The 15,500-nt window shown below is 35.7% G+C and overlaps 1 protein-coding gene across 1 annotated transcript in view; it reads right to left on the reverse strand.

The window, feature by feature from the left end:
- Positions 1-105: 105 nt before the first annotated feature.
- The window catches only part of PRKAR2B (protein kinase cAMP-dependent type II regulatory subunit beta), a 78,016-nt gene continuing 62,621 nt past the window's right edge, over positions 106-15,500 (reverse strand). The window contains exons 5-11 of the mRNA XM_066318695.1: positions 10,301-10,407; positions 8,909-9,062; positions 7,606-7,707; positions 6,954-7,028; positions 6,113-6,178; positions 5,849-5,987; positions 106-3,686 (exon numbers count right to left, since the gene is read on the reverse strand). Coding sequence (XP_066174792.1) covers positions 3,553-3,686; positions 5,849-5,987; positions 6,113-6,178; positions 6,954-7,028; positions 7,606-7,707; positions 8,909-9,062; positions 10,301-10,407 — 777 coding nt within the window. The 3' untranslated portion in view covers positions 106-3,552. The remainder of the gene's footprint in view (positions 3,687-5,848; positions 5,988-6,112; positions 6,179-6,953; positions 7,029-7,605; positions 7,708-8,908; positions 9,063-10,300; positions 10,408-15,500) is intronic.

Consider the following 15,500-nt stretch of genomic DNA (forward strand, 5'->3'; position numbering starts at 1 on the left):
CCAGCAAAGCACTTTGTTCAGCAAATGCTATCAGAAGCAGTAAGCATCTGAAAGAAAGACGACTAAGAATTGTCAGGTCTGTGGAGGATGACCAGAAGATACTGATTTTGCACATTTGGGAATGCTTGATATTGAACAAACAACAACATTTGTCACAGCAAGTGTGCCATGGACTACAAAATGGCACAATCATGACATAACTGTCACAGAGTCACCTCACAGAAAGCTTAAAGCAACAAACATTTCAAGCAAAACCAAACCACCAAAACAACAACAACAACAACAAAAAAAACCCCAACAAAACTAAACTCATCATTCCAGAAAGGGGCAGAATAGTCTTCTTTCTATTCAGTAATAGAAAAGACAGCATGAGGGAAGAAGATGGAGTGATAGTGGTTTAGGCTGTAAATGGTTTCACAATACTCTTCAGAGGTTTGCCTCCGGACTTCCACAGTTGGTCACTTCTGCACCTTAAACAGCAAATCCAGAAGGGGATGATTTCAGAAATGTTTATCTCAGACAAATTTGAATTAAATCTCACTAAGCACAATGTCATTCCACTTCTAAAAAGTGATGGCATCAGCAGTAGGATCAAGGAAATCTTGCTCTCCTCAGGGTTTGTGTCTTGTGATCAAATTCAGGAACTGCGATCAGATTGTTTTCCCTGTAATTAAGGCATTTATAAAAACCATTTGCTGTCATGTGGATTCTCTTCTGGTTAGTAAAACATATGAACCCAGGAATGCCTCTCACAGAGGATTTTCTCTCTTCATTAAGTGGGGCATATTTTCAACAGACGCAATAAAAACCTTTAATAACAGAAGCATCAGGTAATTTAAGCATGGACACAATCTAATAAGGTAAGCCTGACACAGTGTTGTTTAAAATTATTAGAATTGTCAGCTTTTTATTGAAAGGTCTGTAAAAAAAAATCAGTAACTTGATATGATTTCATTCTTAGGATTAACACTCACCACATTTATGACATGAAGCCTGGCACATTTGAAGTGTACATGTGAAGAGATCCAGGAGAAATCCCAAGTGCTAACAGATGAAGGATATAATGATTTGGATGAAAATTAAAAAGTGGTAACATGTTACTGTTGGTTAAGCCCCCTTGAATTTACCAACAAAGAAAATTCCACAAATCATCCAGTGCCCAAGAACAACACAATAAAACTGCTGCAACGTGACGCTGTATTTTGGGAATCAGAAACCCCAGAGTCTCTGATTATCCTATATTTGTTACTCCACAGCCTTTTCTCAGCTATAAACTACAAGCAAATCATCAAATAAAGTAATTATGACAATTACTGCATCAATGTGTTGTCTGCTCTGAATAAACAGAGCATCCACATAATGTCATTTATGAAAATCAGCATAAAAGTGTTAAGAATTATAATTTTTTTAAAATAAATGAACATAAATAGGTCACTTGTAACTTTATGGTAATAGAATTAAAAAAAAACCAACAATATCAATAAACGTAGAATTTTATATATAAAAGTGTTGTTTATTGTAAGGAAACTTTAAATATAACCAACAATATTGAAAATATCATGACTGGCATTTATGGCCTTGATTGTAGTTTACTGCCATACAAGTAATTTCTAGCATTTTTCTTAATCACATCAAGCCAGTGCAAAATATAGGTAGCTTTTAGAGATTAAGCATACAGAATGACAAGAGTGTAGATTTTGGTTACCTGATATTTCCTTCTAGTATAACAGGCTTCTCTTTTTCCCATAAATCAAAAGTACAAAGGCAAGTTATCACATGTGCAATGATTCATACCAGGTTTCTAGGTAAAAAAAAATTACATTTGTAAATTTTGTTGAGACTGTATTTAGTTAGGAATTTGATTTATAATTTATACCATACTATATGATATAAATTATATATTGTTATCATATTATATAATCATAATTTCATATACAGGTATGATTATCTTAATTGTCAGAACATATCACTAACTGTAGCATAATGATTACATCAACATACACAAATATATGGCATTAGAAAAGTCATTATCTAGGAAGGAAAGATGTTATAATTCAGGTGTTTGAATCAGGGCACAAGCAGCCTTCCTACAACTCTTGCAGTGTCATTTTGGCAAAGCTGCCCATCACCAGTATGCACACTGGCTGTCCATGAACATCAACAGACAGGTCAGTAAGCAGGACTGAAACTGGACTGTGCCTGAAATTTCCAGTCACAGACCCTTGTGAGCAATGAGCCCTGTGCTCATAATTAAGATGATATTCTCTCTTCTCAGTCTCAGAAGGCATCCCATGCTAATATGGCTGAACACATTATTTCATGATGACCTATAGGGTTTTGAAAGCAAGACATGTTAGCTTTAACAATGACAGATGTGTGCAAAGCTTTGGAAGTACCGATCTTTCAAATTAAAAATATTTTTGCACTTCCTCTCAAGGATTTTCAAGGACAAGCTTAGTTTAGCATGGCTTTTGATATCAATCACTTCAGTAATTGACTCTGATCTTTGATAGCTAAGATTAGACTGCAGGAAGAGAGATATACAGAGATCATTTCACTTGAAACATATTTAACAATAAAAAAGGTGAGATCTGAAAAAAAGTTAACTAGAGAACAAGCATAAATAGAGAAGACAAAATGCATAAATATAAAACAAGGGAAAAGGAAAACAATATAGGTTATGTATGATTAGGTAGAACATGACAATGACCCATGCCTTTGCTTTGAAAGCATTAAGGTTAATTTGTCAGCTGTCCTCACTCATGAACAGAATTCATGTAACTAATAAAAAATGCAGTTTATTGCAAAAATATACAAGTCCTCTAAATTGCATAAGATATTACAATGTCGTGCTGTAACATGACATATTAAACAAAGAGGACTTTAAAACGAATTACGAAATGTTAAAAACCAGATTTGGGTCATGAGCGTTACACAAAACGCATTGTCATGCTTAATCTTGTGATTCACTACATCTGTGATAAATGCAACATAAAATCATGACAACTGTAATAGTCAAAAAGTAATATCTACTGTATATCTTCTGTATTAATACATATAAACACTTTGTGTGCACTAATACTTTCAACATATCACATTCAAACTAACAGTCTTTCCAGAAAAGATTTAACCTTTTTAAAGAACAGAAGCTGGTTTAACAAGTTCATCACATGTGGGGTTTTTTTATTAATCTATTCTTTAAGGAAATGCTGTTGTTAGAGGACTTGATTTTCAAAGGTGCTGTGCTACTGCAGGCTGTTCTTATATCAGATGGAACTATCAATTCTGAGCACTTTTAAAAATCAAGTCCTTAATTTATTGAATTGCTATTTTCTTTACTAGTATTTCCACTGTCATAATTTAAAAAAACCCAACAAAACAAAAACGAAAGAACCACCCAACCAAAAGCAAACCAAACCAAAAAACCCCCATTCCCATTCTTAAAATCACAGAAAATGCTTGGCATCTATAGGAAGAGAGACAATTTTCTCAGTGGACTAACCACTACTGTGCTATATTCTCATAACAGATCTTGCTGCTCCAATGTTTAGTTCATGCACTGGTGTCGGCAATGTCCATGTTTGTTCCAAACAGAGCAACAAGCTGCTCTTCATAGTTTGCAATGTTTCTTTTCAGAATTTCCATACAAGGTCCCAAAAGCCTTTCAAATGCCTGCACATCCATAACTAAGATAAAAAGGGAGAGAAAGAGAAAGAGTATTATGTGCTCATCAGTAACAGACAATAATCGTGGTATTTATGATATTCCAGTGTAAGATTTTAAATGACAGCAGATCCTACTGAGGCATACACATTGTTCATACAGGAGGGAAATGCTTACCTTAGCAAAACCAAGATCAACCAACACACTGCTCTCTTGAAACTTCATAAATGAACTTTCTCTGTTCCTTATTTTGAAAATATTTTTGTAGTAAGATATGCTACCCAAGCGCTTGTGAAGAAGTCTGAAGGGGCCTGGATTCCTCCACAAAATAAAATTTTAAGACCCCTGAGATTTCAAAAAGCCACAACCTTAAGTGATGTTGTTGGCTGTATTTGGGCTCTAACAGCCTATTTCCTTGCTCTTTTTGCTTGCTTCCACCCAAAGTGAAAATGGTATTTGTATTGAGTTTTGAAAAAAAAAAAAAAAAAAAAAAAAAAAAAAGTTTATTCTATTCCATCTTTTGAAACACAGTTGAGGAGATTTTCTTTATCTGTTGTAACTCCTGAAGGGAGGGGGGTGACTGCCTTCTCTGATAACAGCCAGCTGTTAAAACTGGGTGGGGCAGTGTTTCTTATCTCTGTTCATTCTTCCACTACCCCCATGTGGATATCTTCCCTTAATGGGCCATTAAAGCTCACCAATGACATGACACATTACATCATCCCATTGTGACATACTCTACCCAGGGAGGAGGAGCCAAACCATTTCCACCTAGATAAAAAGGAGCCACAAGTGTCACCAAACATCCAGTGTTCCCATGGGACTCCCAAATGAAGACTGGACTCATCTCCAGACCTTTTTCTCTACAGGACCATTTCTGCTTCCAACAAGACCACATCTGCCACTCCAGGAGGGTTTACTTTTGGACTGTTTCCAACACCCTGACCAACAGGGTGTCAGGTTGTATTTCTGACTCTGTTAGGGTTTTCTAGGATTTCTTGTTTGTTTGCTTATTCTTTTGTACTACAACATTTGTCTTTTTAATATCTCTAGTAAAGAACTGCTATACCTATTCCCAAAATCTTTGCCTGACAGCCTTTTAATTGCAAATTTCAAATAATTTGGAAAAGAGGAGGGGCTTACATTCCAAGGGAAACTCCAGTCTTCCCTGGCAGATACCTGTCTTTCTAAATCAAGACAATATTGAATACTTATTTTCCCAGCAAACGGGCAAAAAGCTGAAGACAGTAATTCACATGCAATGTCAATGCACAGCCAGCCAGAATATTTTCTTTATCTGATCATGCAATGTGATCCTCTATAGCTCCAGCCAATAGGCCAGGGAGGAAACTTCATATACTTCTGACATGTTATCCAGTAATCTCTTGTCTCCTGAGAAATGTTCAAGATCTCTGCTGTTTGGGAAGTGCCAGAGATCTCTGTTATTCAGCCATAATGGGTTTCTTCCTCACCACTGCCTCTTTTTCTTTCCCATATGTCATATCTTTGGTCTCTATGGCCTGATCATCACTGTGTGTTTCAAGTTAGGAATTTTAAAAAATAGAGAAACTTTTTGGTTATTGGCTTGGTCATCAAATTGTTATGCAGGAATTCTAAATTTATCTTTGCAGTTTACAGTTTTCCCATAATTAGGACCTAAACATCAGACAATGGATGCAAAGGGTTGTCTATGAACACAACTCCTACAGTCTTCACTCTCCCTGTGCCTGAGACTCCAGTGTGATGGGATGACTAAATTAACAGCTAATGAAGACAAAAGAATTTGTTAAAAGCTTAAGTCATGGGGATAAAAAGACACAGGACTTTTAACAGAATTATTTCTTACATGAGTCAGTGTACTGAGAAAAGAAACACCTCACCTTTCTGCAGAGTATTAGACATTTATCTGATAGCTATAAGCAGTTTGCAGCAATACTCTGTACTGTCCCTAATCAATTTTTACTTACAAACAATCAGAGAAATGTTGGAGAAATTGTGTGTAATAGTATTTATCAATTATAAGTAATTTTTGCAGATAAGTAAGGCAAATAGTAATGCACAATAATAGGTGATTACTGAAACAGCCTTAAATCTTATATTCCGGAGAAAGACAGAGTCACAGTAAAAACAACCAAATAAATTATATAAAATTCTGTATTAGGGATAAAATAGTATTGACTAATACCTAAACATTTGACAGTGCCAAGAGCAAATGCAGAAGCAGCTCGGGGTTTGTTAGTTACAAGAGCAAGTTCTCCAAAATACTGTCCTCTTGAGCATCGAGCTATTTCTACTGCTCCATTCTCTTCTAGGTCTTGTTTACCCTGAAATATCACATAAAAAACAGAAAGAAAGAGTATAAGAGAAGAGATTTGCCTAACTCAGGATTTCATAAGTAAAGTTAGTGACAATGGTTAAAAAAAAAAGAGGTTGTTTTAGGGATATTTACCTTCCTTGTCATTATAATCCTTACTTCTCCAGATTCCACAATAAAGAAAGAATCAGCCAAGTCACCCTGCACAAAAAAAAAAAAAAAAAAAAAAAAAAAAAAAAAAAAAAAGGTAAAATTTCCCCTTTAGTTTCCTGGTAACATCAAAATATTTGCAACCAGTGCCTAGAAGCTCCTTTTTTTTTTTTTTTTTTTTGATACCTGTTGCAAAAGAAATCACTTTTAATTTGAAAACCATACTGTAGACACATCACAATCAAAACATCTCTACAGATCTGACAGCAAGGCCATTTCATGAAAAGACATGGCTGACTGTGCCTTACACAAAAAGCACAGCAAATCAATGTTTTGGAAGATTTTTAGGATCCTTACTACCATTTATCCACTTGTGTGTTCCTCCTAAATTATTTCCCTTAGCGAGTTTCCAGTATAAAACACCTCCAGAGGCTATGTGATATCCACTAACTATCCTAGGACAAGACAACCACAACTGTGTATCCTGAAGAGTTTACCTCTGTGTCTTCTTGAAAAGTTGACCATATTTTAACAAGACCAAGGTAAGTCTTCGATGCTCTTCCTTGGAAAGACATTTATGAAGTTTGAATTTCTAAGTATACTAAAATATCGACTCTTTAATTTATACCAACAAAGAGGGTTGCTCCTGAAAGTATCATAAGTGAAAAGTGAGCTTTGGAAACTAAATAACCTCTTACATTTAAGATTCATTGAGTTTGTTTATGTGAGAAAGAAAATCAGGGTTGAAAACTAGGCATTGTTGATACATAACAGGATTACTGTTACCTAGTATGAAAGAAAAACTAGAACTAGGAAGAAACTGTACCTGAGCAATGATTTGTTCTCCATCTTTGTACACTTTGGTACCAATCACATCAACCACTTTTAAACGCTCAGATACCTTTATTTTAAAAAAGAAAATGTAAGAAATATTTGGTTAACATCATGATAGCATCTATATAGAAAACCCTTTCATATTTCTTTCTGTGAATCTTTGCACAGAATAGTGTATCTTTATTTTCCTGTTTTGATTCCCATTAAAAAAAGAACTGCTGAATAGTGCTCCAGAGAGTATGTTACAGTTTTAACAGCTATTCTAATAAGCTTCCATTTTTGTTAGAAGCCTTCAAAAATTATGTTTAGAAAAGCATGCATGTAAAAATATGTGTAAAAATATAGCTGATAAATGAAAATATTTTTAAATTCCCCAAGTCATTGTTTAACTTTGTTGCCTAGTATCTAGTAAAACTAAGCTTTGGGAAATGGAAAATAAAGTTAATTGATGTTTTATAATACAAAATGAACAATAAAAACTTATTCTAAATTTTAAATAAATTAAATGCAGTCTTTCTCCGAAACAAAAGTATGCAAACTTCTATTGTGGAGACACTTTAAATGCCAAATTTAAAGTCTTCAAGAGCAGAACCTTATCAGGTACCTCAAATACAGCCATTAAAATAATGCAATAGAAATCTTACTTCTAAAGATTTAAGGAATGGCAATGACTCAATAAAACTTTCATACATTCTTCTCTTTTTGGCATTATTTTTTACAATGATTCTTCGGAATGTTACCCTATCCTGTAAATATAAAGAGAAAAAGAGAGTTTATTAACTGAAAATATGTGCCAGAAAATACTTAAGAACTGGCTTTATATGATCAAATTACTCAATTTTAGCCACTCAGTGTAGCTGTCAGCTGAGCTAGCTGGTGTCTCCCTACTATCTGTTGAGGAAGATTCCTCTAAAGGTCAATCAGGAGCTCCTAAAGTTAACCTGAAAATCACTATGAGGAACTTCAGGGTAGATACTGACCTCATGTGCAGAGGGTAGAGTTTACAGCAGTGAACACTGAATTGATGATTTAAGATATTTAAGAAATCCTGAATATTTAAGTGTTTAATTTACAAAGTTTATTCACTGCTCTGAGGTCCCATACAAATTGATATGTACTCAAAGAGCCTTTTACAGTTTTGTAAAAAACAAAATACATGAGTCTGGGTCTTAGGTCACAGTCCATTTTCTGCTGTTTCAGCAGAATAAGGCTCACTGCTGCCCTTAAACAGCCAACTGGACATTCCCTAGGATTTGGCCATGAAAGTGAACCAGAGAGATGGAAAATCTACATATATGGTGTTTGTTTTCTTCTCTGAACTTTGTGTGGCTGTGCCCTGGTGACAGGCAGAGGGAAAATGCACTGCAAGCCTTCACTGCCACAGGGGGGACTTACTGGCCAACACAACCCAATTTAATTTAAAGCCATTCTTACAGTGTCCTAAACAATCCCAAAAGTCACATGCATTAAGCTGGTGAATAACCACATGTTTCATTTCAATCCTGGGATCAGTCATTAGATCAATCTTGAAGATGATGGCCATCTCAGCTTACTTTTGGGGTAAAGTCAATTACTCTTGCCTAAGTCCAGGTAGTATAACCCCAGTAAATAACCTCATATTGCAATTTTACTCTGAAAACAAAGGCATTTCCAATCAAGGCAGAGGAAAAAAAATAGTATGCAATTATCAGTGGTTTTCAATGTGGGAAATTGCCATTAAAACAAAATAAATATATTTTTTAAAAAACAATGTTTTATTAAACCTCAGATTTTTATCTATGGATTCTGGAAAAACATAGCATTGTGTTGGGATTTCTTAGGATTTCTAGAATTAAACTTTCTGAAATTATAATTTTATTTTATTTTTAGTGCCGATATAGCATGCCAGTGAAATCGATATAAAATATGTGTATTTTAAAAATAGCTTACAAGAAGTACTGTACTTACCAAACCCCAGATGGAGCCAGGAGAGGTAGCTATAATTGTAGCTGCTCTGGGTGTATTGTACATTAAGGCCAACTCACCAAAACATCCTCGGTTATCATAGGTTCCAACACATCTCCCAACACCATCACATTTTACATAAATATCATATGTACCTCTGTTAATAAAATATATAAATACAATAAGTAGAATCCAACCCAGGCCTTTGCTAAGCAGCCTCTCACTATATTTTTTATACCATGAATTCCAAAGATAAAGCATTTGAAATACACATTTGCTTGCTTAAATGGTATTAAACGCCTTGTAAAGACATCTCAATGACTTCTATAAATAATAAAAGTGGTCTCTCTTTAAAGGGAAGGATAGGATTATTAGTTTTTACATTAACTCAGTGTAAAGATAAAATGGATGTACAGTGATCCATTTATCACCAGAACTTATTAAAAATTAAGATCTAACTTAGAATCTGTTTCTTAATTTTATTTTAGCCACACTAAATACAAATACCAAGTCTTTGCAGAATTGCTATGATAGGATCACTGAAATAATTATACAGGTTATTTAATATTTTAAAAAAATTAAAGTAGTAATTTCTAATGAAACAACAGAGATGCAGGAAACAGAAGGAATGTATCTGAAAAGTAAGATCATTAAATCAATATATGCATTTTTCTAACATATTGTGCATTTCTTCTCTCAATTGTTAATTTAATAACCTTTTTTTTTTGCTTTGAGAATGCGTTAAAACCTGGTATCTTGTAAAACATGAAGTTGTCAAGCCCACTGATGCTGAGCCATCATTTTCTTTGTGCTGAATATTTTTATGGTGTGCACTGATAAATCATATGAATGTAATGCAAAAATCTGTGCAGTTATTTCATTGATAAGGGACACAGAGGTGATACTCTACACCTAAAAACCACAAGGCTGACAAAATATTGTCAAGTCCCTGCAGCCTTTTGGACAAGAGATGACAAACTGTAACTTCAGAAGGCTGAAAAATATCGTCTTTCCAGCACAGAATCTGGACACACTTCTATGATGATCTGATTTAATGTTTCAGTTAGAAGTGACCTAAACCAATCTTTTTTTTTTGCCTACCTGACCACTTTAGGGCTGCCCAAAAGTGAAAGAACTTTATGAAAAGAAATGTCCCAATGCCCCTTAAACATTTGACAGGCTTGGGGCATTGACCTCTAGGGAGTCTTTTTCAGTGCTTATTTGGTAAAGAAATTCTTCCTAATGTCAAATCTGAACCGCTCCTGGCACAGTTTTAAACACTCCCATGAGTCCTGTCACTGAATACCAGGATAAAAGCTGTAGTGTAAGCATGAAATACAAGTTCATAGAATACAGACTTTTCTCACTGTGCTATAATAAGATACAGCTATTCACCTGTCAATGACATAGAAGTTGTCACCATCATCCCCTTGATCAATTACATGTTCCCCTCCTTCAACCATCTTTTCAAACATCGCATCCAACACCTGAGACATCTGTTCCTGTTTAAAAGAACACAAAGACAAGAAATTATCATCTGCTTCTAAAAATTTACCCTTCCAATTAACTAACTGGCCAGCTTCCCAATATGCAGATAAAAAATGTTAATGGTGGAAAATATTCATGCTACAGAAATGCGTGGATCAATAATAGAAAGACAGTTCTACTTAGTATTCAGTGTTAGCTTTTCCTCTTCCAGTGTTCAGAGCACAGCTTCCCACTTGTCACTGCAAATGATAAAATAGATCTTCTTTGCAACATAAATTGCTCATGACCATCCAAAGACAGAATTTTACCTTCACAACTGAGTAATGTTATACTCTTGAAAAAAACCCAAACTGTATCCATTATTCTAAATGATGCATTCACCTGATTTTGTCTTTAGAATTTCCTTACAGAATTCCAAAGTGATGGTTTAAGTATTTTGAAAGTCTAAGTTATACAATGCCTGGGCCAGATATAACCATAAAGGTCTGCAGTGCTTTGGCTGAGTAAGTAAATGCTGATTTTTTTTGGGAAATAGGAATTTACACATGGCTACAAATATACTTTATTGACAGAGAAATGTTAACAGACTAACAAAATGTGATCATTTCAATTATGACTGTCTAATAACAAAAAAACCCACTAATTACCTAATTTGTCTTATTTGATAGAAATTTGACTATTCACATCTAAAAAACCCAAACACAGCTCATTGTGGATTAAGAATCCTAAAAAGATTACTTGAAAAATTTAAATTTTATTTTTGGCTTATCCTGCAATATGTCTAAAATTCTATCCTCTGCTTTCTGAAACTTATTAAGTATTTATCATACTGGAACAAGCAGATTCTAGTGAAAACCATGGTAGAAAAAGCCTGTAGATACGCACATTGCAGTGGTTCAATTCACAGCATTTCCAGCCACCAAAAGATGGATGACATTTGCCTTTCCAAAGAACAGCAGTCTAAGTCAGTCCTTTAGAGTCCTTCTGCAGCCCATGGACAGAGATAACCACACAAGATAGCTCAGAATAATTCTCTAGAGATTTCCCCTTCTTTCCTCTGATGATAGAGAAATCTACCGTAACTCCCAGTTACACAAAATTTTTAGACAGATAAATTAGTTGTAATGAATTCCATCCTTATGCTGCTGAATTTTTCACTTACTGAAAGCTTTTAAAAATACCAGCAGTACCATGTTATCCAAGCCTTTTTGAAAAATGGAAGATAAATACATATTTTCCTTCCCAGAGTTGGCTCTGTGTGGGCACAAAGAACAGCAGAATGGCAGTATCCATCCTTAGTATAGTTGATCATAAAGATGGTAAAGATTAAAAGCATGCAGCCCACCTAGGCCAGCAAAAAATCATTTAACTGTGTCTCTACTTAGTACCTTTGTTAGTATAGGCAGGTATGTATTTGAAAAAAGATGGATCATTTCAGATATCAGTGGATGTGTTATAGCTCATTTCAGATAAAGTATGAGTGGGTGCCATTGGAAGAGACTGAAAATTATGTACAGAAGTTGCCTTTTAAAAAACTTCCATACTTGAATGAATAGGTAATGTTACTTCATTCTTTTCAGTCCTCCCTATAAACAAACAAAAAAAAATTCCTACAGAATCTGCAAAACTGACCTAACATCAGCTTGTCTAAAGCACTTGAAGCAGCACCTTCCCTTCCTCTGGCTTTACATCTGAATTGGCAAAGTGGCTCCCCAACCAACAGCCCTTGTCTGCCTTTTGAAAACAAGTGAGAACATACAGAATGCTGCCCACTTCATGGGAGGCTAGAGGCCATGTTATCATCTAAGTGCAAGCAATGCAAGAAAAATGTATTATATGTGCATAAAACATCAGAACTTAAAATATTTCCAAGATATGTTGGGAAAAAAACGTTAAACCAAACAGATGTTATTTCCTGTAATAGAGGAATAATACATATAATTAAAATCTTCATTCAGTGCGCTTCATCTTGGATTTCTGATGAAAACATTTTCAACTTATAACTATGAATCAAGCTCACCAAACCACAACTTTTCCAGTATGTAAATCTGCAACAGAGTAGAACTCACAAATCCAATTCCCTTTTTTAAATTTTTTAAGTACTTTAAGGTATTTAATATGTCTGAGAGCAGTCTATTAATTGCTGAAGCATTGCACATTTATTTTAGCTTCCTAAATAAACTGCAACTAACTTAAAGACAAGTGGTCTCTTTTCTAAAATTTTCCACTTTAAATTAAGACAAAGCACACTGCAATAACCAAACCAGGAATGTGGTTTTCACTTTTACCATGAGAATTACATAACTTGCATGCCCAGTTTGCTCTATGTGAATCCTCTGGAATCTCTGCCAGACTGAGGCTCAATTTTACTGTCATCCTGTGTCGTTATTTCAAAAAGATAAAGATTTTAGAATTAAAAAGCAGATCTGTTTCATAAGCAGTATTAATTCTGGTATTTTGTAAATTGGTGCAGTCTAAATGCTTTTCTTCCTTAAAAGAGTTCTACCTTCAAAAATACACGTAAAGTGAAAACAGGATGAGGGGGGTTTTTTGTGACTGACTGGCCTGTAGTTCCCTGAGTCTTTTTCATTTCCTTTTTAAAAATGGGGGTTATATTTCCCCTTTTCAAATCACTGGACTGCCATGATTTCTCTAATAAAATGGGTAGTGGCTTAGCCACATCCTAGGACAGTTCCCTCAAGACCCACAGATGTAACTGTCAGGTCCTGTGGACTTATGTTCTGCAGTTTCCTTAGACATTCTTGAACCCAGCTGGGGACAATGGGTGGCTTTTCATTCTCCCCATCCCTACTTTCACCTTCTGCAACTCGAGCAGTGTGGCTGCAGCACTTGCTGGTGAAGACTGAGGCAAAAAAGTTGTAGAGCACCTGAGTCTTCTCCACGTCCTGAGTAACCAGGTCTCCTGTACCCTTCCTGAGAGGACCCACATTTTTCTAGTCTGTTTTTTATCACTGACATACCTAAAGAAGCTTTTTTTTTTTTTTTTTGTTACCCTGGAGTCCTTGGCCAGATTTACTTCTGTCTGTGCTTTAATTCACTTCATAACGTCCAGCATAACACCTCTTATTGCTAGCTCCTCTATCACTTGGAGAAGGATGTTAATGCAAGAATCCCCTGGATTGCCTGCACCCTGCTGTGTTGTCCCTCTGACAGATGTGGGAGTGGTTGAAGTCCCCCATGAGGATGAAGAACTGTGAATGTGAAGCTGCTCCAGTCTGTCTGTAGAGGACCTCATGGCTCAGTTTTCCTGGTTGGGCAGCTGTAGCAGACTGTTATGGCACATGTCTCTGCTCTCCCTTAAATCCTGACATGCACTCCAGCTGGCCACTGATACAGAGGACACCACCTACTTGTCTCCTCTTCCTGTCCTTCTTAAAAATCCTGTATTCTTCCATCTCAGTGGAGTCACAGGAATTGTCCCACCATGCCCCTGTGATGCCAGTAAGGCCTGCATTAGTAAGGTGTGTGCAAGCCTGTTGAATTGCCATTCCATATCAAAAATTAGCAGTTTTGTGCATGTTTACAATTGCTTAAAAAAGTCATGATGAGATTCAGGAGAACGAAGCCCCAGACAGGAATGATAACTGGTTTACCAGAGACACAGTGGGTGATTCCATGCCTCTTGCCAGGTCAAGTGAAAACCTAAAACTAAACACTCACAACTCTCCTCTCATAGACTTTGTATCACAAAGTACTGTCCTCCAGATGAATGTTGCTTTGTTTGAAAATAGTATGTTAACCTCAATTTCTCCAAAGTCAACAAAACAAACATGGCAATCACATCTCAACAAAACTTCTTGACAAAAATTAGGTAATAGATTTAAGTATAATTAAAATCAGACTTTGTTTACTACATATCTCACACAAATTAAAAATCTAGTCACTTGTATGTCCTTGCAAGACAGCTTTTAGTCAAGAGAGCTGGCAGACCATGGCATGTCCTTCCCAGATGCCAAAGTCTCTTTTAGCTGCCAAACTACCAAATGCTTTGCTACTGCTGTGCCAGGTATGTCTCTTCTTAATATCAGTTTATAAATTTACTGTGAGCTATTTTGTTAAAGGAAAAAGAATGAAGTTCTCCTTTCTAACTCAAACACTGGGTTTTCCAAGAAGCATCAGTGTTTAAACTGCTGATACAAATGTTTCTTGTTTGACAGAATATTTCCTGAATCAAGGAAGGCACTGTAGATAAAATGGAAAGTAGGATGTCATCATCACTGACAGTCATGACAATGACAGATGTAGAAAGTGACTTTTGAAAATTTTCCTTCCTCACTTTTAGAAAACATATTCAGGAGATGGAAGGCATAGCTACATTTTTAAAATTAAAATGATGGGGCATCTAACAGCAAACTGAGACAATCATAATCTGTAATTTGACAGGAGCTGGTAAAATCCAGCTATCAAGCTGTGTGCATTAGATCTCTAAAGTAATGGATGGTATGTTTGGATTATATATGGTTGAGAATCCCACAAAAGGATGAGTGTGCTGCTGGACTGCTCCCCAGTAGACAGGAAATCTCAGTTAATTTCCTTTACAGATCCAAGACAGCCTGCACAATGCAGTGGGCAGAAGATTTCCTTGCACTTTAGCAAAACAGTAGTGACAAGACTTGCCTATCTCATACTACTTCTGAAAACATTAAAAGATCATCATGTGAACAAAGTGAATTCACAGTTATTCTGTTGTCCCCGAGTTCATAAAATGAGGCCCTGTTAAAGTGGCATCGTGCTGGCCACCTTGTCCTCACTTTGTGCAATTTGAAATACCATCTAATTAAGATTAAACATTATATTAAGAAGTCAATGAAATGGACAACACCAGAAAAGGAAAGGGGCTGGCTGTGGGGAGGGGGATAAAGGTGGAAAATGTTACCAAAACACACGCGAAGAAACCATGGGAAGAAAATGACTTCTTAAATCAACAACTCTGAGCCTTGTAGAGGAAAATAAATTACAGAATTCATGTCTACACCTCTTCACATTTGTTCTTCAATACACAACCATGCACATACACTCCAGGGGAACTCTAATAAAAATGTTAGCAGCAATATTGATCCAATTCAAAATATTTAGTTCCCTTGTG

This window comes from Sylvia atricapilla, chromosome 5 (genome assembly GCF_009819655.1).
Source record: "Sylvia atricapilla isolate bSylAtr1 chromosome 5, bSylAtr1.pri, whole genome shotgun sequence".
Taxonomy (NCBI): domain Eukaryota; kingdom Metazoa; phylum Chordata; class Aves; order Passeriformes; family Sylviidae; genus Sylvia; species Sylvia atricapilla.